General features: G+C 44.5%; 1 protein-coding gene across 4 annotated transcripts in view; it reads right to left on the reverse strand.

Moving 5' to 3' along the window:
- The window catches only part of frmd4ba (FERM domain containing 4Ba), a 64,344-nt gene that overhangs the window by 16,531 nt on the left and 23,293 nt on the right, over positions 1 to 24,520 (reverse strand). For 3 of the 4 annotated variants that reach the window (XR_006009700.1, XM_041979632.1, XM_041979634.1), the window contains exons 2-23: positions 22,324 to 22,389; positions 22,091 to 22,185; positions 21,855 to 21,947; positions 21,432 to 21,516; positions 20,285 to 20,341; positions 19,922 to 19,944; positions 15,509 to 15,592; positions 14,577 to 14,642; positions 14,159 to 14,216; positions 12,926 to 13,012; positions 8,757 to 8,833; positions 8,254 to 8,392; positions 7,010 to 7,151; positions 6,792 to 6,925; positions 6,599 to 6,715; positions 5,966 to 6,194; positions 5,806 to 5,862; positions 5,599 to 5,734; positions 2,114 to 2,272; positions 1,259 to 2,013; positions 1,046 to 1,181; positions 492 to 709 (exon numbers count right to left, since the gene is read on the reverse strand). Coding sequence is in view for 3 of the 4 variants with exons in the window: in XM_041979632.1 (XP_041835566.1) it covers positions 492 to 709; positions 1,046 to 1,181; positions 1,259 to 2,013; positions 2,114 to 2,272; positions 5,599 to 5,734; positions 5,806 to 5,862; positions 5,966 to 6,194; positions 6,599 to 6,715; positions 6,792 to 6,925; positions 7,010 to 7,151; positions 8,254 to 8,392; positions 8,757 to 8,833; positions 12,926 to 13,012; positions 14,159 to 14,216; positions 14,577 to 14,642; positions 15,509 to 15,592; positions 19,922 to 19,944; positions 20,285 to 20,341; positions 21,432 to 21,516; positions 21,855 to 21,947; positions 22,091 to 22,185; positions 22,324 to 22,389 (3,013 nt within the window). In the remaining variant the exon portion in view is untranslated. The remainder of the gene's footprint in view (positions 1 to 491; positions 710 to 1,045; positions 1,182 to 1,258; positions 2,014 to 2,113; positions 2,273 to 5,598; positions 5,735 to 5,805; positions 5,863 to 5,965; positions 6,195 to 6,598; positions 6,716 to 6,791; positions 6,926 to 7,009; positions 7,152 to 8,253; positions 8,393 to 8,756; positions 8,834 to 12,925; positions 13,013 to 14,158; positions 14,217 to 14,576; positions 14,643 to 15,508; positions 15,593 to 19,921; positions 19,945 to 20,284; positions 20,342 to 21,431; positions 21,517 to 21,854; positions 21,948 to 22,090; positions 22,186 to 22,323; positions 22,390 to 24,520) is intronic. The other variant, XM_041979633.1, reaches the window with a different exon arrangement.

Below are 24,520 nucleotides of genomic sequence, written 5' to 3' on the forward strand. Positions count from 1 at the left end.
AGAGTTGGGATTTAGATTTACTTTGGGGGTGAGGGGGGTCATTTTCCTGGTCAGTAGCATAGCCAACAGCACCAAACTTCTCTAAAGGCCCCACAGGGCAGGCCATCCTGTCACGGCTTTACCACTGAAACTCTGTGGGGCATCTGTGCATGAGAGGGGGCAAAGGTCATGGGTGAATGGCAGCACCTTGGCAGGGAGTGTCTGCATGTGCTGCGCCGGCGAACAGCAGAAAACAGACACAACAGAGCCGAAAAGGCAAAGAAATGTGACCACCGATCAAAAACATGCCACCCGACAGAGGAAGCAGGACACGCACATTTGAAAATAATAATAATAATAATAATAATAAACCATGCAGTTGCTTCATCATACATGACAATAAAGAATCAGTCAAACATCAGTTCACTCCCAAACATGAGCAAGCAAGGCGTTACCATGGAAACACTGACAGAGGCAACACGCTCAGACTCAGGCCGCTGTCGTTTACTTACTATGAGCTACCTGACTGAGCCTGTGCCCTTTGGAGGATTTCGGCTGAGCAGGGCTGCCGGCCACCTGCCTGACTCGACAGCCAGGGGAGTGGGAGGACGAGGAGGAGGAGGAGGGCAGGGAGGAAGTGGAAGGGGAAGAACTAGCAGAGAAAAATGTACAGCGCCTCTGGCCATCAGGGCTGTGCCAGGAGCCCTTTAAGAGCTGGGTGGTGCCGTATCTATAAGAAAGCAGGGGCCGGTGGAAAGTTAAAGAGAGCAGAAACATTCTGAGGCTCTGAGGAAGCTCAGATACTTTAATCCTGCTGCTAAGCCAGGATGTCACACTAAACAGCTCCATGTCTGTAGATCGTTTCACCTCTTAAGGGGGACAGCAGACGACTGTCTACAGACTAGTCCACGGTACTGTTGTGTGTGATGGATAAAAGTAAACAGCAGTCTGTGTTTTTTCTGTCCATATCAGGTAATTAAGCGCTAACACTTAGCTCGGGGATGAAGAGGATCAGGGAGTGGCTTATTGGATCAGGAGAAAAGCTGTGGCCGAGTTTTTTTCTCACCTGTTGTGGGTGGAGCGGTTGTATGCGACTGCACTGTAAGAGTAGGAGTGCAACTCGTGAGCCGGCATGTCGTATTCTGACATACCACGACCACTCATGAGGGTGTGCCAGTTTCCACTGGAAGAGGCTGCGGACACTGGAGAAGAAGCATAGCAGTTAAAAAAAAGATGTCTGAAGGTGCAGAAGAGGGTGAGGGGAGGGTGACGGTCTAACCTGATGAGTAGGAAACAGTCCTGCTGCTGTTGCTGTATGGTGGATGCATGCTCTGATAACCCAGCTGTTGCTGGGAGCCTCGGTCATAGTCGTAGTTGTAGGTTGGTTGTTTCGGTGCGGTGTTGCGTTGGTACCAGCCTTTCAGGTGCTCGGCCACCAGCGCCCTCTGGATGTTCTTGCTGACCTGCTCGGTGCTGCGGTGTGTCAGACGGTTTCTGGGTGGCCGCAGGGTGGCGTATGGATTCTGGGAAAAACCATCCATCTCGTCGGAAGCGTAGTGGCCGTGCATGTCGTGGTAAGCTGCTTGTGTGTGGGGGTAGGAAGGGTTGACATTATAGTGTCCTTCCATTTCGTTTTCGTACATGTACGCTCCATTGGGGTACGGCTCTGGCTCCCCACAGCTGGTGTAGCCGGTGACATAATAGGCTGTTGTGGTGGGTCGTGCCCGAGGCTGGTAGGCATAGCAGCGTGTGTCCGGCTGAGCCAGATTGGGCATGCTGCCAGTGTTTGCGTAAATGTCTTTTCTGTGGCGGCCGCGAGCTCGCAGTCGGTGGCCGTGGTTGCCTGGAACGCTGTACTCCACGCTGGACTGGCTTGTGTAGGAGGAGCCATCATCAAGGACCTCGGTGCTGTTGCTGCGTCTGGCGGGGGAGACGGTGACTGTTGGTATGGGTGGTTTGGCATCTATCATGAGGTGAGACTGGGACTCTAGGCTGCCGCTACGCTGACGGAAATGCTGCGGAGCGTCCTCCGATCTGAGAATGGAACAGAAATGGATGTTCTGACTCACATATACAGTAAAAGCCATGATAACTCTGGATGGAGCAGACGTCTCGACCGTCTCTGAGGTTTTACCTTAGCTGTGTGCTGCTGTAGGCGTTGCGGGTGAGGAGGGGAGTGGGGGGCATGCTGCGAGTGTCACGTGGCTTTCTGGAAGCCGGTTTAAACGAGCTGCTGCAGCTCGATAAGGCATCACTGTGACTGTAGTGGACTGATTCCTCACCGTAATTTAATCTGAAACACAGATAAGGATTTCCTTTTCAGGGCATTCAACCTTTTAATGGCAGAAGTTTTTGATTTAAATTACAGTTTATTCAGCTACTCTCAACATAAAAAATAAATACATCTTTAAAAAAAAGAAGTCTTCCTTGAGTGCAGCACTTCCTTCCACCTGACTGGCTGCTGTTACAATGTGCATTGATCCTTGTTTTGTTTTCATGCAACAGCAAGCAGGGCGAGGGCCTAGAAAGATTTCAGATCTCTGAAACTTTCCTGTTTCCTTCTTCCTTTCCCCTCTCAGTTTGGGTTTGCTGTCTGCTCCTTCACAGGCAGCGACATGTTGGGCTTTTCCATCTATTTTTAAAGCCTGTGCATTTGGGCTGATAGGAGGGAGATTGTTGGGGAGGCGGGAGAAGGAGGGAAAAGGTGATCAGCAGGAATGTGGCTCTGGATCTAATCTGCAAGTCTGCACTAGCTCCATGCTTGCAGCTATCCAAGTGTCTCAGCTGTGGTTTTAAATTTTTCATCTCTGCCCTGATGGGATTAAAACGTCTTTCCTGATCCGTCTAGCAGCTTTTGCCTTTTTCCCTTACTGTTTTGTATATAAAGTGGCAATATTTTGTTTACATTACTGTAGCCATGTTTACATGGATACAAATATTGGGATTAAAAGGCTGATTACACTACACGCACTAAACGGACGCCATCTTGCTGACGTAGCGGAAGGGGAGGGACTTTCAACCAGTTTTTCAGAGCTGGCAGCCACCGACTCAGCGGTACTGATGCAGGCGGAGGGTATTTTCAACTGTTGTAAGTATGAAGATATTTGATCATAATTCTAATATAAACTGCAGCATGCTTCTTATCTCTTCTATCCCTGATGACAGTTATGGATCGGATCATTTGTTGGAGGCTGCAGTAGAGTTAGCAACGTAAATGTTAGCAGTTTTATAGCCGATTTCGTGGATGTAGATGGACTATAAGTGTTAAAAATGATTAATGCTATAGGTTCCGTATGTTTATTCATGATGGTTGAACCTCCAAATTAAGCACTGCGGGGTCTCTGGCGTAAACGAAATGGTCCTTGATCTGAAAACTGATTAGGAAACACCGCTGGTTTAGAGAACCGGCCCGTTTCCATGGTAACGCTGACTAAGCCGTAGCTGATTGCAGACGCTTATCTAAAGTGATGTACAAAGTACCCATAAAGTACATAATAATGTTTGCTTTTATATAACCTGCCATTCTGTGTTCACCGTAGGTCACTATGGCATCGAACCACCGAGCCAGCAGTGGCACTGAGGCATTTACCGCCTGCAGGCTAGGACACTGCTGTGGAGAAGAGGAGGCGACAAAAGTTTAAATAAAATGTTTTCTGCATCCCTGTTTTAGCATCTTCATTACTGCATTTCATATTTTAAATGATGGTTTCTAGTAAAATCGGTTTCCTGTTGCAGACGTGAACGTATCAGTGTAAACACCAATAAAACACATGTATAATGTAAAGTACTTTCATTCAGTTAAGATATCTTTGCTTATTTAAAAGCTGTTTTTTTAGTGTTTTAAATTGGACTTTATACTAAAAGGTATGTGGGAGACATGCAAAGACACATGAACGTGTGCTGATGGTTTCTATTGTTATCTACTGAGATAGATTACTACAGTGGAGGCCACGGTTCTTTGTTTCACTAATGAGGCCTTTTAAAAGGCGTTTAATAGCATAAAAGTATGGTGACATGCAAACACGTATGTTAAGCTGATTTTGGAGTTTGGAAGAACTTAAAAACAGTATATTAACAGAGCGGCGCTGCTATTAGGCAGCATGTAGGAGGTCATATACCTTAAAATAAATAAGCATACGTTCTAATTCATGTTCAGCCCGAGGAGGATCCTGCGCTGGATGTGACAAAGTTTACAGATGGGGTTAAGTAAGGAGTAAACAAAGTAAAATCAAGAGTTGGAAATTCATTCTGTAAATTAAGGCAGCAGAAGAACCACCATCAAAAGCTGGAACGTCACTACCGGTAAGTGCAAAACGTTAGTGCTCAATTTGGATCAGCACTTACCCACGATAGTGTCACTACAGAAGGAAGTGCTTAGTGCGCACTACACACTACCTACACACTACCTTCCAGTGCACTCATATAAGTGCTCGGTTTGAGACACACTCATGGCCAGCAACCGTTAGGGCATGTAAACATGGCTAGTGACCGTTAGCGCATGTAAAAAGGGTTAGCGACCGTTAGCACTGTTAGGGCATGTAAACATGGCTAGTGACCGTTAGCGCATGTAAAAAGGGTTAGCGACCGTTAGCACTGTTAGGGCATGTAAACATGGCTAGTGACCGTTAGCGCATGTAAAAAGGGTTAGCGACCGTTAGCACTGTTAGGGCATGTAAACATGGCTAGTGACCGTTAGCGCATGTAAAAAGGGTTAGCGACCGTTAGCACTGTTAGGGCATGTAAACATGGCTAGTGACCGTTAGCGCATGTAAAAAGGGTTAGCGACCGTTAGCACTGTTAGGGCATGTAAACATGGCTAGTGACCGTTAGCGCATGTAAAAAGGGTTAGCGACCGTTAGCACTGTTAGGGCATGTAAACATGGCTAGTGACCGTTAGCGCATGTAAAAAGGGTTAGCGACCGTTATCACTGTTAGGGCATGTAAACATGGCTAGTGACCGTTAGCGCATGTAAAAAGGGTTAGCGACCGTTAGCACTGTTAGGGCATGTAAACATGGCTAGTGACCGTTAGCGCATGTAAAAAGGGTTAGCGACCGTTAGTACTGTTAGGGCATGTAAACATGGCTAGTGACCGTTAGCGCATGTAAAAAGGGTTAGCGACCGTTAGCACTGTTAGGGCATGTAAACATGGCTAGTGACCGTTAGCGCATGTAAAAAGGGTTAGCGACCGTTGGTACTGTTAGGGCATGTAAACATGGCTAGTGACCGTTAGCGCATGTAAAAAGGGTTAGCGACCGTTAGCACTGTTAGGGCATGTAAACATGGCTAGTGACCGTTAGCGCATGTAAAAAGGGTTAGCGACCGTTAGCACTGTTAGGGCATGTAAACATGGCTAGTGACCGTTAGCGCATGTAAAAAGGGTTAGCGACCGTTAGCACTGTTAGGGCATGTAAACATGGCTAGTGACCGTTAGCGCATGTAAAAAGGGTTAGCGACCGTTAGCACTGTTAGGGCATGTAAACATGGCTAGTGACCATTGGCTGATAAAGCATGACTGGACTATGGGTCAAACTGCGCCTAAATGCTGCTCTGCTAACATTTTGCTAACCTCCAGAATGGGCACAGCTTCTGACAAACATTTAGAATACAAAAGGGATACCTGTTGTCTGTGAGCTGGTCGTTAGCAGATGAGCGTCTGTCTTTGTTGTAGTGGGTGTCCAGTGTGTCTGCGTGGTGCGGCCGTGGGGAGTACTGGACTGATCTAGACCGCTGCCTTTGGGAACCCAGTTCGTCATCTGGGAGAAAAAAGTGAGTCAGTAAAAGGAAGGAATGATGGAGCAAATTCATGCATACCAAGCAAACTCACCATCATCCAGAGTGAGGCTGTCTGACAGAGAGCTAAGGTCTGAAGGGTTGCCATCATCTGAGGACAGAAAATTACACCACATTCAATCTTACATGACCACAGCTCATTCTCCACAGACTAAAATACTGTATGTAAGTAGTTTTCAGTGTAGTTGATCTACCTGCTAAGATCAGTGAGGCTCTCTGAGTGGGCATCCTTCCCTTTCTGATCCTATAGGTGTTTATCTCCTTTTCAATCTCCTCCAGTTTCCTCATTGCATCCTGGTAGTTGTTTCTCCGTTTCCTCTTCACTGTCTTGCAGAGGTCGTCCTCGTTGGCTAGCTTCATGGCCGCCTCCACAATTTTCTGCTGCAAGGCAAACCTGCTCTCCAGATTCCTAAGATGTGGGTCCTGTAGGGACGCACACAACACCCACACAGTTAGAGGGGAATTTCCAACAAATACACATAGATCTCATCAACGGTAGAAGAAACAGACTTCAAACATCCCCAGACGAGTTAACAGACACAACATGGATTTTATCTAAAAACATTAACTGTCAGCATGCTGGCTAATTCATATTCGTGTTTATATTAATGCTTCCAACTGAGGTGCAGATGGTAACTAGCTAAAACAACAATTCTTCAAAGCATTGTGTAATCTGAGCTCCAAAACACGTTAAACTCCTCATCCTTACTTCAGAACTCCAACGGATTTAATTGGTAAACAAACACTGTGGTGCAATAATTCTGCTCCGGCTACATTACCTAACAGACACGAGGACACAAACACAGCAAAACATTATCTATACCAACCTCATCATAAGGGAAAAGGTCATCCAGTCTGAAAGCCGTCCCAACGCGGCGCCGTACCTGAGGGGCCTTCTCACCTGTGGCCAGGGGATACTCTTTCGGCAACCTGCCTGTAAGCTCCTGCCGAAGAGAATAAATGAGGAGCATTCAGTTTGGATTCATTTAGATGTGAATAGAGAGGGGCAGGGACACTTACAGCTTCCCTCATGCAGATCTTTTTCAGTTCTTCTAGTTTCTGTGTCAGTGTATCTTTAAGGTCCTTTTCCTTCTTTTTTAATTCAGCCATCTTCTCTTTTTTCTGCTCCTCGCTGACTTCAGAGTCAGCAGAACCTGGAAGAAGCACAAATCTGTATAACTCATCACTCGTCAGTCTGATGTGAACAGCGGCCGTTTGCTCATGAATTCTCTGATTACCAGCTGAGACGAGGCTTCCATTGCTGGCCATTATGAGGGGATCTTTGCCATCCACATTGGAGAGTTTACTGATCCGCGGGACACAGATCTCTGTGAGGTCCATGGCAATGTCTGCTGAGCTCCTGGTTGAGGTCATCTTTGACTGAAGGAAGGAGAAAGGACAATTATGAGGAGGGAAAAGAGAAGTGAAGGAGGGGCTGAGTATTTCATTTTAATGACTGAGCTTCGTTTGCCTGGCCTTCTCTCATCAATCAGCATGAGCTCTATTCCTGGGATGAACACTGACACACCATCTGCCTCTGAGCGAGATGGTGGCGGAAAAACCTCCCTGGACTGCAGCCACACACTCATCCATCTCCCCACAAAATGCACATCACACACCACCCATTCTCTATAACGGCCCAGAATCTCAGCAAACACGCATGACAAAGAAAAGTCATCTTCAGGGCAGCGGGACAAATTCTTAGAACTTCTACAAGGACGGGAATACGCTGTCATTTTCTCCTGAGTTGGCAGAAGAAACAAAACACCTTCCAGACTCAACACCTCACCTTTAAATCTTCTCCTCTAAGCTGTGGATGAGGGGAAAAACAGCCAAAATACTCATTCATTTTATAATAAAGAAGGACCAGTTTCCCAACATGAAGCCGACTCGTGTTGTAGCTGGAAGTCTGGGATCTCCTGAGCCTGAGACGTGAATCAGACAGGACATCACACGACGGCGAGACAACGACGCAGCGAAGCAGCTCGTCTCTTCCTGCCCCGACGGATCCGTGTGCTGCACGTCTATCAGCCGTGTAATCAAATCGATCACACGTTGACCAAAATGAAGATTTTATTACTGCCACAAATTTCTCAACAGGGTGTGAGAAGCCTCTTATTTGCTCCTCCAGCATTGCTCTGCGTAACCTGCCTCACACACACACACACACACACACACACACACACACACACACAGATGTCCTTATTAGGACTTCACTGTTGACAACCTAACCCTGACATGAACCATAACCAGCTAACACCTAACCTCAGTTCTCACCATAACACCGTCCCTGAACAACAACACGTCCACCGGCAGGCACAGACCTGACTGACCCTGATCACAAGGTGGCTCACCTGTGCAGGTCGTCAGATACGATGCAATCGCTTCAAACGTGTCATGTGGTGCGAGCGTAATTGCAGCTGAGCTGGCAGAGAACGAGAACAGAGCGAGGAGAATGAGCAGGGGAAAAACAGACACTCACTTTGCTTTGCTTTGAGTCCAGGTAGAACTGGTGCTGACTAATGGCCATCACCCAGATGGTTTTAATCAGAGAGTGGCTGGCATACCACGAGTGGATAACCAGGCCAGTCTGTCCGAACGTCCGCTTGGTCACTGTCCTCCTGTAGAAGACAAGACAGTCAGTGTTTGTCTCGGTCCAAGGAGGGAATCTGTGCAGCTGCAGCAGGGTTCATCGTTGATAGCAGAGTTATTACTTAATCCAGTGAGATGTTCTAGTCTAATACTGAAGGAGAGATGGGTAGCAGCCTGAAACAGTCTCTGGGACTTAAAAACAGCTTCACTTGCTAAAAGTGTCACATTAAGGCCAGTGGGGGGTCAGAGGTCATGTAACGACAGGATAACACTGGGCCACTGGGCTGCAGACACCCTTCATCGAGGCCGGACAAGTGAAGCAAGGACAGAAGCTAAAACAGGAGCACTTCAAAGATCTGTTCACATAAATGAAGTGGATAATCTGCTGCTGACCTGTGCGGGTCGTTCACTTCCACTGCAAATTTCTTCTCCCGGAAGTACAAATTTTCCAGCTGCTTCCACTGAAACAACTGAGAAAGAGAGAGATCGTTCAGAGGAAAGAGGGTGGTAAGAGACATCACACAGCTCTCAGAACGCAAGTCAACCAACCTTCACTGAGACGTGATTCACAGCACATAAAAAGAATTTGATGAGAAAGGCCGGTAAACATTCAAAGCTACGAGATCCATGTGGGTGAAGAGGCAGGCATGCCAGCAGTTTGCTTTGTTTCAGCCCCTCCAGCCTGCCTTTCAGCACCGTTTACAGCAAACAGCTAAGGCCCTGAACGGGACTCCGTCAGGCTCGGGACCAAGCAGAGGTCTGGAGCAACTGTGCCAGGCAGGAGGACTGAGGCAGGTCTGCTGCCTGCCAGAACCAAACATCTGCTCCACTCATGCTCGGCTAACTGAGCAGATCTGGAGCCGCCTGCCAGTGAACAAGCCTTCCCTACGCTCAGTCAGGAAAAACACACACAGCTAAACCGTGACAAATGAAAATCGGTTTTACCTGACGCCAACCAAGAGGTAAAAGCACAACATCTCAAACTACACATGCAGATCAGGCAGCACATTATACATCATACCACGAGAAAAAAGTTAAGTCCCTACTAGCTGACAAGCTGTAGTTGCAGTTATATGACTTCACACATCCACCAGTGTGGAGCTGGTCTGTGTAGATCACAGCAACCATCCCAGTTATTAAGGTCATTAACACAAACACCAAACACCTCCTACAAGGACACTACAACATAAAAAACCCCCAGCTATTTAACTGATGTAGACAATAACAGGGCTCACCGAGAGGTTCAGTTTCTTTTCTTATCAGCTCACTGTGGAATTCTCTCGAGTTTGTATTGAATCCTTTTGACTAGCTTTCCCACAGGGCTAGAGCTTCCTCCAACAATACTCTCTCTTGTCTGTTCTCAGGGAGCCAAATAGGTGTTGCAAGAGTTTCAGCTGAGGAGGCCACACCCCCCTTTTCCTAGATCCCCTCCTCCCCTGACATCACTGATACCTCATGCTTTTCCTCCCTCGCTTCCTTTCAGCCAGACCGGATGAGCAGGTTGTCCGCAGGTATTTGCTCGGCCAGGTTCGCCTTCCTTGTTTGAAGCTATTTAACCTCTGCTCTGGTTCCTGTCACTCACACTTCGTGTTCCACATGGAGTCCACGGAGATCTCTGCTTTGGATATTATAAATATCACACAGCACTGCTGTGTAGTCAAATCACAGCCAGAAAGACTCTTAACTAATCTATAAAGCTCTAACTAAACATTAAACTAGAAGCTTCTGTTTAAAATGTAAGACAAGCTGATTTAACGCATGCTGGGCTGTTCCACATGCTGCACAGCTCAGGCTGCTGGTGAAACAAAGAGCTTTGTATTTGGTGGACCAGAGCAACCAGGGAGCAAGACCAGTCCAAAAACCTAATCTTATTATGGAAGAAGCCTCGCGCCAACTCACACCCACTCTCACTATCACTTAGCCGAGATTAAAGAGCTCGACCCATAAACACTTGTTTCCAGATGAAACTGGTGGAGCTAAAATATGTCAGTGATGTGACACACCTCAAACTCTCCAGTCACACCGTCACAAGTAGGGAGGAACCAGTCCAAGAGTACAAGAAAACCTTCCTTTCAGGCCACATATAAACAAGCTCAGATTAAAAATGAAATAAATCTAGGGTGGGAAAGCGACTTGCTGCAGCCTCTTTCTCACCTGGCAGTGCTTATGGTGATAATTTACAGGATTGCTGCTGCTGGCTCTTTACAGGTGGTGGAGGATGTAAAACTCCGGTTACCGGGTCTTCGCTGTCCTCACGCCGGCTGGTGCGCTGCTATATTTTCTTTCATAAATGTGTAACTGGGTTACTAGCAGTGTATGGAACTTCCTGTAGGCCTGAACAGCCGCACAAGCTTTTATCACATTCACTGTTCCTGCAGTTCCTACACGACTTTTCCAGCAAAGATCCTCATAACAAACAGGACGTGAAGCTGGACTGAAGCCTTTTAAACTTCAGAGCGTGGCTGTTCCTGTCCTCCATGCTTTATTGCTTCTGTCTTCCTATGTCCTTTTTAGTTTGTTTTTCCAGTTACTTGGTTATATGTAGTGTAACTGCTGTTGTTTTAAAGTGTCTGTATATTTAAAACAGGTTGCTCGGAAAATGAGTCCTCGTGTCTCAGACTCACCTGTACAAATACAGGTGAAATAAAAAAATAAGTAAATATCAGTCGCTGACTCATCAACACAATTCCTGTGTAGAAAAAAAACATTAAAGTAAGCATTTTTTTTAAATCAGGGAAGACAGGACACATAAACGTATGTCTTCTGGATTTACACGGCTCTTTATTTTAACCAAAAGTCTAATTACAGGAGGTGGAGGTTTGCCAGGAATGCCTGTGGTTCCAGATGGGATCAGGCTGTTCAGATCCAGCTCACACCCACAAACTGAACGACCCCCCAGGCAGTCACTTAGTCCACAAAAAAATCCTACATGGATGAAAATGTGACTCACATGATCTGCCTCTCCCTTCACATAGCTCATCACATACCGGCTCCAGCTGGCTGGCAACGCTCTACGCAACATGCTGCATCAGTCCTAGCTGTGCTACGCTGCCAGCAGGAGGCACCGAGGGAGCTCCATCCGGTTTTCCTTCATGAGTTTTATCAGAATAGAAGTGAAGGCGGAGAAGTTCCTCACATCATTCTGAGGTCATCATACATGCAGAGACGGGGGGGGGGCAGGAAGAAGACCTGCCTCTGTCCTCGCGTTTTATCTTTACATTTTACGCATCATGGAAACGTCGGCTTTTTAACATCAGAAACGGTGTCAGCATGAAAGTTACAGGCTTCTCAGGAAGAGGAGCTCAAATCGGCTCTCGTGTGGAGAAGATGGCGTTAAGCCACAGCAGCTGATTTTTTTCCACTTTAACATGTTGATCTGTTACCGTTTCATAAAAATGATCCAGAAAGCTTCTTCACCTTTTATTGGTTATGTAAACCTTGTCGACTTGGTGGTCATCTGACTTCCCACCACTACTAAAGCTAATGCTCCTCCTCCCTCCACCTCCACAACTGTCTTGCTTTGTTTTCTCTACCCACAGATTAGCCTGAAGAAAGCTGCAGGCTGAGGTGTTGAGCAGAGAGCAAGAACAAGCCGCGACACAAAGCGCTGCCACATATTAGCCAGAGCAAAGAATGTGAGGGTCTCACGTGGCTTTCACCTCAGAGCTGAGGAGTCAGGACAGGTGCTGTCTGGTTTTGATGAAACCTTCCAGCCCCCCCAACGCTTTCACTGTTGTCTCCCAAACTCCAAGCACCCACCGACCCGGCCAGCATGGGGTCAAACCCGGTACCAGAGCCCCGGTTCCCACAGAACAGCATAATTACACCTCCACTAGGAGAGCTGGGACATTAATGCCTCGGTATTCAGTGTAACAGGACTCCCGGCTACGTCAACAGGTTCCTGCCATGTAACAGCAGCTACAGAGCGTCTAATGAAAGAGACGGGAATGCTGAAATAACACCTCTGAAGGAAAGGTTGTGGCCCTGGACATGAAGTCTTTCAATTTAGTTTGAGATAAAAAGTAGATCATTTTAACAGGTGCAGTCAGGATTAAATTATGGGTCCGTTTCCCTTTAAACCTTATCAGTCTCAGCTGTTTTCCAGTCCTCGTGGTTTTACATTCCTTTTGGCTAATATTGATCCTCACTGTTTGCTTTCTCTCTTACAGCCTTGAGTGCAGCAAGTACACAGTGACAATCAAAATATTTTCCCCATGTGTGTTCCTCTTCCTCTTGGCATGAGAACCAGAGTCTTAATTATGCCGATTTACAATCTGGATGGATCATTAACTTGCTAATGAGAAATGTGGAGATGACAGCTGCTTTTCTGTTGCAAATGTAGGTATTTTAGACATACGTTTATCTGGGGCGTTAAATTTCACTTGTTAGGAAGCTTTGCCAAGTTTATTTATAAAGCCCACACCCTAAAGTTGTTCCCAGAAGAGGTGTATACTTACACCGTCCACAAGAAGTTAAACCCCAAGAAAATGTGGTATCAAATTCATTACTTTTCAAATGATGATTAAGATATTTGTGGCAGATATAAAAAAAAGTTAACTTACCTTTCTGGGTTTCAGCTTATCCTGCAAATCGTACTGGCCGATGCCCTTATAGCTGACTCCCAGCCACCACGGTATTCCTTGCTTGTCCTGCACAAAAACACACACCACCACTCGTTAGAGAAAGCTTTACTGGTGGGAGGCCTGTTAGAAAAACTATTACCCCATTAAGCTCACAGCAACACAAGAGGAGACTTTAAAAAGTCTGAAAGCCTGTTTGATGTTCTCAGACCCTTTAATTTAATCAGGTCTGGCAGGAAAAAAGTCAGGTGAGTGTGAAACGAGAAACTTCATACGGATGAATCAGCTGCTAGATGGTCTCATTAGACTAGATTAAATACAGAAACACACCAGATGCTACTTCAGCTGCAGCAAAAAGGAAAATAATTCTAGCTCCAAGTTAGTGATAGTTCAGTTTAGATCTGCTTGTTAAGTAGAATGAATGAAATCCATTTTATGTTTTTAGCATTTTTGCCCTGAACTCTGTTTCACTCTGTAGCATCGTGTTTTCCAGGGATCCAGCTGGTGTCTCCGTATGAGCTCGATGTATAAAATTTCAACACTTCACGAGGAAAAGTTCATTTTCTTAAAGATATTATTATTTTAGCTCTAGAAGCCAGACCAGGAATCAAACCTGTGCCAGCAGCGTGAGGAGGTGTGGCCTCAGTAGCCTGTATGAGCCGTCTGCTCAACCACACGGGCTCAGTGCCAAAAACATGTTTTCCTTTTTAAAAATATTTTTATTTGTTATACAAGTCTCTCTACAGGACGGCCTCCTGGACGTGGACGGATCTTCTCCAGGACGGTCTCCTGGACGTGGACGGATCTTCTCCAGGACGGTCTCCTGGACGTGGACGGATCTTCTCCAGGACGGTCTCCTGGACGTGGACGGATCTTCTCCAGGACGGTCTCCTGGACGTGGACGGATCTTCTCCAGGACGGTCTCCTGGACGTGGACGGATCTTCTCCAGGACGGTCTCCTGGACGTGGACGGATCTTCTCCAGGACGGCCTGGTTTTCTGACGACGCTCCTCCACATTTGTAAAGCTTCACCAGAAACGAAGGCAGCGTTTTATTTTTGGTGGAGAACTTAGCAGCATTTCTTCATAGTTTAGTAGTGAAAAGAGCAAATTCAGCCTCATATGAGTAAATTTCACCGTGTTCCATGTTTTACACTTTAAGCTAACAGGCTAGGTTTCAGCCCCAGCTAAGCTACTGTATGACTCATGCTGTTACCTTCACTGGGTAATAATGGACTCCATATGTGGGCAGCGATTCCACCAGTGCCAGATACCTGCAGTGAAAGAGGAACAGGTTAACATCACTGTCCCCCTGTGGCTGTACTACAACAGACAGAGAGGGATTCAAGCTACGGTCATTGAGAAGTCATTCACGATCGATTTGTTTCACAGCTGTGACAGAGGGAGGGAGAATCCACTGATCAGTCCAAGGGCACAAATCATCAGGTCCTGGGAAAAAACCCCCTCCAGAGGTTGGCAGGCTGCCTACTACAGGAGCACCTCCTCTGGGCGACAGCCACCTCTTTTAACAACAGTCATGAGGTCCAAGGGGAAGTCCTGAAGGAGGGCTAGGGGTTCTGAATAAAAGAGCTGCTAAACAGAAGCAATGAGGGTCACATGTTTATCACACTTACCGTACAATGGCCTGTCCTCTGGTCAGTCCCTTCAGTTTCTTGTAATGTTCAACCACTCTGTCCTCACTGTGGAAGGAAGGATAAAGCATTTAATGAATAATCCATCGAGTGTAACACGCTGTGGCCACCAAGGGATTGTTGTGAGAGTCTCTTTCTTTGAGCACATTCTGTCTGTTCATGCAGAAAATGACCCACCGGCCTGCTGATGGTTTTCATTTTCCAACCATGCAAATGCATCCCGTTTACTTCCTACTGTGGTCATTTCTTACCAGCACAGAGACACTGACATCCCACTGCAGCCTAACAGACGTAAAGATGTCACCACCATGCACCATTAGACTGCCATTTTAATAAGGATGTAAAAGTGATTAATGTGCATGAGAATCAGCAGCAGCCTCAGATGACCAAGAGCAGAGACCATGTGCATGTGGCCTGGACAAACAGCAACAATTCAGATAACCTGATGCGGTCAGCACCCCCCGGTGCTCTATTAACGAGAGAATTAACACAGTCCAGACACTCGTGTAATTAGCCCATTTATGTTTATAACAAGACCACAGTGGATCTAGAAAATAACACCACATTTAACCCCCATTATCTGGAATTGGAAAACTCAGGATTTGATGTTCTGATCAGAGTAACTTGTGAGGAGCTGTGGATCGGGCTGGGGGACGAACAAACGTCCAAATTTCCACATATCTAAATCAATATATAAGGATATGGTGCTCAATAGGGAGGAGTCCTAGTCATCACAAGCTGATGGTTGCTGCTCCGAACACACTCATATGCATGCTGAATATTATGGTATTATTGTTATTGTCAGTGTTCCTACTACTACTTGACAGCTGCATTACTGCATGTATGTGTTGTTATGAATGGGATTAACTCTGATTCTGTGGTGTTCTGCCGTGACAGCAGCTCAGGGGTCTTACCAGTAGTTAAGAGATGGATGCTCCCTCAGAACTCTGGTGGGCAGAACTGGTAGCTGCTTCAGGTCTGATGTGGCGGTGTCAGTGCTGAGATTAAAACAACATATTTATTCTCATTTGTCTTGACTGGAAGAGTCGCTGAGGTTGAGCCAGAACTTGTGATGCTCCTGATGCTCTCGTTAAAACCTTGTTCTAGTTCTCTTATGATCTGAGTTCCACAGCAGCACAAGAATCTCAAGCCAAAGTCTAAAACTGTGCAGAGAATCTATATTTCCAGACGTTCTTTCAGTGTGAACTTCACTCTTCGGGCAGGACATTCATTCTCTTTTAGAAAAAGGTGGAGAGTCTGCTGAGACGTTTCATCTTTTTTTATACATACAATAAAGAGAAGCACTGCCTGCCAGGACTAAACTGGACTTCACTCATGTCCTGCCAGATTTCATTTACAAAGACACATGCAGAGCCTTTAATTCATCCGGAGGAGGAAATGTTTTACAGCCTCTCATGCAGGTTCTCTGCAACATGTACAGTGGTGTGAAAAATAATGGACACCATCACTCATTTCTAAACTTTTACTATTGGAACATAAATGGAAATAAAACTCTTTTCTGCTTCTCAACAGCTAAATACACACTGTGTGTTTGTTGAACAGGAACTAAGGTAAAAAGGACACCTCATGATTTAATAGCTTGTAGAGCAAAACTTAGGAGCCATAACTTGAAGTAATAACTTTCTGAATATTATGCGTCTACAGCGTCACTGAGGAATTACTGCTCTCTCTACGTGATGGTGTTCAGCTCATAGGGCTTTCATGTATGCACAGCTCTCCTCCACAGCATTTTAAGCCACTATGATGGAAATGAAAAGGCGTGTTTGGCATCTTTCTTGTTGTATGACATGATGTCAGGCAACCTTAAACAGACGGTGCATGCAAGGTGTTCAGGTCCTGCAAACCATCAGCCCTCCACCACCGTGCTTAGCTACGAGGTCTTTGTGCTTATACTTTGTTTGGTCTTCTCCGCCTATAGAAATGTGAATTATGAGCAGACATGTCGACTGTTTCAGGAGTCTGCTGGTTTGTTCAGATCAGCCTTGTTGTTCTGTCATGGACCTAAACACCCGCTAACTGAGAACCTCCACATCCTGTCCTGAAAGTTTTCCATTTTTAAATGATCTTTCTCACTCCAGATGGTTTGGAAATGACCTTATGACTCTTCCCAGATGGTTGAGCATCAACAGTTGCTTCTCTAAGATCCTTGCTGATGTCTTTCCTCCTTGGCATTGCCCCTGAAGTGTATTTCGTTAGCAGCACATGGCTGCTTCTTGTCCTAATTCCCATGGAAGCGGTGTGGCAGTGTGTATTGTAAAATATGTTTTTGTGTTTTTACCCACATGAGGTTGCCTTTACCTAACTTTAATACTCTGTAATGATCCATTTTTAAATTACTGAACAAGTTTTCTTTCTTTTTCTTATAATTACATTTAACTATAATATTATAGGACCACAACAAACAGCTTATTATAATTAATTACTAACTATAGTAACCAGATTCACTTTCACAGGTTAATCCGTTATCCTACATGATGAACGCAGCAGGTCGCTTTTTCCCACAAATGGCTGTAATGATAAATCTTGTGCTGTTTGCTACCGTCAGGCTCGGTGATAATGAACTATGACTCAGTCCGATCTGACTGGATTTACAGTTCCTGCCAGACAAACATGGCTCTGGCTTCACTTCAATGAGGATCTAAACAAAAGCCTTTCAGAAGCACTTGGCAGCTTCTGCCTGCGTTTAAAAGTATTGGATGGCCCAGTGGTTTTACAAAAAGGCCTTCTGCCTCTCAGACAGGTCTTTGATGGGAAGGTCAGACTATATATAATATAAAGTGATTACAACAACCTCCGCTAAGCCTATAACAATAACCTCATTATGACTAAACAAGACAATTGGATGATCTTAAGCTAACAGCCATTTGACCTTAAAGTGCCTTGAAGGGCATCACTTTTAACTCTTCCACTTGAAAACAAGGAATCGAACACCGTCCGACATGGAAGGACAGAACCATAATGATCCAGTTCCGTGAACCAGCTTACTAAACAAAAATAAGAGTGAGCTGCTGAAGGGCAGAGAGGCACTTGAAGCCAGCTCTCCCTGCTTGACTGGGTTTTGCTGCCACGGCACTTGGCTGCACGTTTGATGGTGTGCGTTTTATGGGGAGCCGGGCCGGGCGTTGTTGGGGTGATCTACGCTGCAGCCGTGCTGCCGCGTCAGCAATCTGGAACTCATTACTACGTCTGTTATCTTCCTGCAGCGTGGGGGCCATTCCTAAAGCTGGCACAGCCCAGTGTGGGAGAGATAATACTCATGTGTCAGCCCTTCCACAGGCTGAGACTGTGAGGGGGGGCAGCGAGAGGCTGGTTGCTGTGAATGAGCCACTAACTACCGGCTACACCTGCAAATAGAACTGTGGATGAACTGGGTGTAATACTGAACATATCTCACGCTGAAGCCGTTAATCCACACTGGAACAAAAACCATGTCTCAAGCTTATATTTAAACGTGATTACAACGACACAAGCAGAAAAAACACAGTAGCTGTGAAAACCCATAATTAAAGACATCAATCAGATATGTTTTATGTTTTCCATAATCTCTTCATTCGACCCCGAGAGAACAACTGCAACTTGTTGTGTTCAGTTGTGGCTTCCAGCTGGAGGTGGTGAAGCGCAATAAAGTGTAAATAAGTACTGCAGCGTGGGATACAACACAATACTGACTTAGCCGAGGGAATTCTAGCACAGGACAAGTACAATGAGAAACCTGATGGCGCATTAATTCGGCCCACAGTGGGGGGTTGGCCCACCCGACCACAACATGACTGCACTGAGTCCTTCTGACGCCAAGTTGTCTGCAATCGGACAGTAGGTCTGGCTCATCCCTCTTAAAGGCTGTAGGAGCTCCCCGACTTCTCCACCACTAATCTTACCGCTCTGGGACCCTTAGCTGATACAGGGAGGAGGAGACACGTTTATATTATGTGCTTCACGAGGGGATTTCCTGGGCCTGCTCTCTCAAAGATGAAGAAATAAAGGAGACTGTGGACAAGGAAGAGAAAAACTGCTGCAGGATGGTGGGGGATGTACTAGTTCAACAACACTATTTGATATTAGGGTGTGTGGCTGATATAATCATTGTCAAGAAAAATCAAACAAGTCTGACACACTTTATATCTAGAGGCCAGAATCTGAAAAGGCAGGAGATGTAAAACCTGCAGGAATTCCCACACGCTCCGATTCCACCAGATTTGTTGGCTAGTTGTCTTTTATTGTTCTTTCAGTCGGGACAAAGTACAACCCATCCCAACACCCACGTGACACTAAAGTTCACCCTGTACACATCGCTGCAAAGCAGTTTTAAATGAAAACACTGAGCGCTGCTATGAAGCCATAATAAACTGATTGTTTTTAGGCCAATCGTTGTTGTAAATGACAGATGATTTAATAAGCACAAGCAGATGCTGCCAAGCTGTGTTTCTCTTTTTGCAAGAAAACAAAGGCAATGGTTGGACAAGAGGTCAAACTGCATTTTCAGCATTGCATATGTCACCATTCAGGCTACACACAGGCTATTCATTACAGTGCACAAATCTTTGTGTTTGCATAATGGAAACAGAGGCCTTTAGAGGCACAGACACAACACGGGCTCAGCTGCTTCAACCTGCTCAGTCACACCTTATCGGCAGGTCAAAGGCCCGGATCACAAACACTGTCACCACTGCTGAACAGTTTCAGGGAAGAATCTCCCCCAGAGTCAGAGGTCACCGTGTCTGGACGAGTAACCCACAAGCTGATGGATCAGGGTGTGTGACATTTATTAACACATGACAGGATATAACGTGTCGGAGTGAACTGTCTCCCACATGCTGACAGTATAAACACACTACATCTGCCTTCACCAACAATACTGGAACAGGAAAACTGGGGTTTTTGACTTTAGAGGCATTTTGTGGGCCATGTGGATGGCAGCGAGCCAGCAGTTCAATTCAATGTCACAAGCAAAATCAAGGCCAATATTAACTCGAGGAAGGTCCAACAACAACCAAAAAAGAAAAGAAAAATCACATATGAGCAAGCCTAGTTGTACCTTAACAGAGATATTAATCATATACTGAGCACTTATTAAAGGCTGCAAGAAACACATCACAGATTAATGAGAAAATACTTTCATTAACATGCCATAAAAAAGCCATGCAGGTTCATGAGGCCATATTTTCTTTGGATAACCTTTGATTTTTATTTATTCTGAATAGATTTATGTATGTAATGATCTGAATATATTTCAAATGGGAGATCTGTTCTAAGTCAAACCTTCCACATCATTAAAAGCTAATAACAGATAGGTAGTAACTTCTTACCTGGTATAATCTCCTTTGGCCTCCTTAAAACAGATGGAAAATATGCAGTTGGTAAGGGCATTACAAGGGAAAAAAGATGAATTTAGCAACCTGCAAAATCCGCACAAAAGCAACGTCACACGACTGACCATCAACTTTTTTAAAGCTTCAAGTTTGACTATTAGCTCAATGCAAACTCCGCCTCAAGCAGAAGCTCGTATTTATTTTAGATGGTAATGTACCTAAAAGCTTTATTTTCTTTGACTAAAGCTCTCCCCTGAGAAAAGTGTTGTTAAATGTTTCGAGCCCCTCCGACCGACCGACCTCATTCTCGTTCAGGGTGACAACGTTTTGGCCAGAAGACGCTGCGATAAACTCTCTTACCTGCAATGCGAATGCCGCTAACTTGAAAACATTTTCGCTCTCCACTTCGATGGTCTCCTGTCATCGAAAGACACAAAAATTGGTAAGGTTTTAATAAATACACGTCCCCTGCCTGAGACACTTGACTCGACGGAAAGCCTTCCCGTCCCGTACTTCTAGTCCGTACCTCGGTCCCACCGTTACCGACTGAACCACTGCCGAGGATGAAATCTGGTGATTTAAACTGTCTGTGCAGAGTGTTTCATACGTTTAGTCTGCGACCGAGTTATGTCGACACTTAAAATAAAGAGCGAAACACACATCGTACATAGGAATATTACGTTAAGACCCTTTCTGAAGTCGGACCCCCCTCGGAAAAGTGGTACGGTCCGAAAGCAGGTTCAACAGTCTCCGTCTCCCATGGTGACCAGTCTGCTCTCCCCGCGAAAAAAACTGCGCTGACTGCAACGTTTGATCCTGTGTTGCCTTCACGTGGTCCTCGTATCTTTGCCTTCTATCTATTCTTAGTAGCAACTACAAGAACTCATAGGCTACGACAAAATAACATTTTTTGTGTATTTTCCCAAATTAGCATGGACTAATTTTATACTTTATATGCATATGTCCTGTAATAAAAACATTATGACCTGTCCCGGCTTTTAGACTCGGGTAGTTTAATATTGTACACTAACTAGCACTTGCAATTTTCGCATAGTCCCTGAAAGCAGCATTCTACAGCTGGATGAGAGCTCATAAAATCTAGTCATAAAGAGATTTTAGGGAAATTTGGGTTTAAATAAATAAATACTTTACTGAATAAATAAAAGTTTACTGAATAAATACATAGTTAATTATAAATAAAATGTCATGCATGCCCATCAGTTCTGCAGAAAGAAATAAAAAGCAATAACAGTGTAAGTTTGAATAACAGATATAGAAATATAAATAGGATTATAATGAATATTAAATTTATGCAGCGTGCATAACCTGTGCAACATAGAATCTGCTCACAAGTTTTCAGTCAAACATAATACTTTTACCAAAAAGAATAATGTTTGATCTCTAGCCTATCGAGTACTCTCTAACAAAACGAGCTGTACAGTGTGTAACTCAATATAATTACATATCCAAAAGAAATGTGAGAAACAATTATTTAAAAAAGACTTACATTGAACACTAAAGATTTAGCGTTTAGGAAGAACAGTTCCACTGTTGTACTCTCTTTCAAGAAGGTGATCTTCTCAATATAAAACCTGTGAGGAGTTTATTTTAGGTCAGCACGTCTAACTTGAATAAGAATATCAATGCATTTCTCAGTGTTTCAGCATTATCGACACAGCAAAACATTCTGGTTAATATTATTATTATTATTATTATATCTGGTTTGGCATTTCACAAAACCTTAACGGTGCTCCATCACTGCCACCTGCTGGTTGGGAGACGCCATGTATGTATAAAAAATCAGTTTCTATCACTTACAGCAAAGCAGTTTATATACAACACAGCCATTTTGAATTGTCTGCATAGTTGTTGTTGTTTTAAATAAAGCACTACTCCACACTTGGAAAGCTTTTGCAGTGACAGCACTCACCTCACAAGGAACTGGACTTCCAGAGGGCCTGAGCTCTTGGAGAAGTCATGATCAAGGACTTTATGATCCAGGTGAAGCCAGTTTTTCTGGCCACTGAGTAGAAATAAAAAACAATCACCTATTTGCAATATAGTTTTGCTAAATTTGTCTTATTAATGATATAAAGAACAAGCTTCTTGGTCAGTGTGGAGTTATTTTGTCATTAAAATATCTGCAACATGAGGGAATGTACGTACGTGTCATCTATAAAGCACAATCCAAAATATTCTTTTTCCTTCAGGATAAAATGTGAGGCCACTAGATCTAGCAGTTCACGGGCCAACAGCTTAGGCTGGAAAGTTCAAGATAAAGCACAGGAGCTCAGATCATGTCTACACAACACTGTAAAACACAACAAATTACTGAGCAGGAAAACAAACGGACGTGTGCGAGAGCTCCAAATGAAAATGAAGTGAAACTGAAAGGTTACCTGAACCAACAGCTCCAGCTTCCTGCCATCGAGGAGGTGAACCTGGCACAGACGGCCCTCCGTCATCTACAGGGAAACGAGATGAAATGAGACAGACAACACGCTCAAGCTCCTCCTGAACGTCTGCAGTTCCAGCCCTGGGAAGAAACGCTTCCCTCCTTTCTGAGCGCTAAACAAAGACTCACCGAGTGTCATATTTGTCTTTGTGCTTGATGAAAAGGAAAGAAGAGCCACAAGTCAGCGTCCACATGAGGCCCATACCAGATCAAAGTTACAGCAAGACCAGCCTCCCACTTTATTAAAAACAGTGTTTGTAAGAACCGCAGCTGTGGTGACAACCATAAATCTGATCTGTTTGAATCTCCTGCTTTAATATTCTTTAGTTATTGGAATCCAGTATATTGTCCTTTTCACCCACAATCACCAGTCTAATGAAAATCCACAAACTTTTCCCCTCCTGCACAGGACACTGAAAGTTTACCCCAACGTCCATCGTATCTTTACTAATCAAAGCTTTTCTGATCGATTTGCTGCGGTCAGCAGGCGTGGAAACGTTGAGACTAATAATAATTGTGTTTTTCTGTTGCCAATACTGAAGTTATGATATTTTGAAATGTTATGTACTTCTTTGTACAAAGTCCCAAAAGATTCTGTTGAAATTCATTGTAAATACTCCAGGTTTCTTTACTAGAAAAAAAACATGTCGGCCTCATATTTTCATTATTTTTGTTCAAACATTTAAGATTATTGTGCTTCTGTGTTAGAGCTGAACGATGCTGCGGAGTTCAGCCCATCTTTATATTTGCAGGAGCTGCTAGATCAGTCGTTTAGTTGCTGAATAAGAACCTGATTGGAGCTGGTATAACTCCTCTCTGTGTTAAAGCTAATATAAGAAGCCGCTTAGCTTAGCGTAGCTTAGCCTAGCTGAGTTTAGCTTAGCACAAAGACTCGGAACAGGGTCTGGTAATTAGATAAGACTGTTTATTGATTTAAAAAATAATAATAATAATAAAAAAAACTACGAGCCACTGACAGAGCAAGCCTTAATAACGGATTAAATCCATATATTTAAGGACACTATTGACTTTCGTGAATTGCTGGGACAAATTTGCTAAAACAACATCCAAAGCAGTTTATATCCATGTACAGCAGTGACTCGCGGTGAGATAGATCCGGATTGGGACGTTTAGCTGGACTTCCATCTTTGCCTCAGTTTACAAGGAAGGGAGAATTTATGGAGAATGTAAAGCTGATGGTATTCTCAGGCTTTTTTTGTATGCAGACAATACATTTTAACTTCAGGACCATGTTTTTATGCTCAAACTGTAGGAGCATCTGATATCTCAGTCCATTTCTACTCCTCATTACAAATGCGGAATAGAAATTTGGAAGTCTGATAATTAATTTACTTTGGGTTTGCTTTCAACAGTTTCACGTGGGCAGAAAACCATAAACACAGACAATTTAACTCACATTATCTAGATCTGTTAGTCCAAGTTTAACAAAGTCTTTTCATTAAGATTTCAACCAGACTAACATGTTTACATATATTTTAAGTCTGGTTTTAATCTGAATAAATCAATACTTAAGTCATGTCTGCAAACCATAAACGCTGCCTTCCTCTTTCATGATCCTGTTAACCTACATTTTCTGTCCAGTAACAGCGTGAGTGTTAAACCTCTGTTTCTGTTTGGTTGCAGAAACTATTTTAAACTCACTGCTGTGAGTTTGTGCTGACTGAACGTCGTCTGCTGCCACTGAATGTGTACAGGACTTCTGTTATTTCTGGGACTTCAGCGACAGACGAGTTGTGCGACTAACTGGTCTTTGTGGTGTCATGTTGACGTCCAGTCAGAGACAGCAGGGCAGCAAGACGTGGCGCGTTGGTAATCTTCAGTCTTTAACAACACATTGTGCTGTGCACCACAACAGAGCTGTGGCTTCACTTCTACACAGTATGAGCTTCTTCTCCACGTTGTTGTTTTCATCGCCCTGAACCTTAATGACATTTACGCATCTGTGGGCAGAGTTCAACAAAGGACTGCATTAACTTCTACTCTGAAACCCCAGATCTAAACCTCATACCCACATCCAGGCCGATGCGAGCTGTAGTTATAATCTGCATTTCTACAGAAGGCAAAGCCTACGTCAAAGTTAAACATAGAAGAATAATATGGGAGTGAGTACCATTGTTTAA

The sequence above is a fragment of the Melanotaenia boesemani genome, chromosome 3, assembly GCF_017639745.1.
Source record: "Melanotaenia boesemani isolate fMelBoe1 chromosome 3, fMelBoe1.pri, whole genome shotgun sequence".
NCBI classification, from domain to species: domain Eukaryota; kingdom Metazoa; phylum Chordata; class Actinopteri; order Atheriniformes; family Melanotaeniidae; genus Melanotaenia; species Melanotaenia boesemani.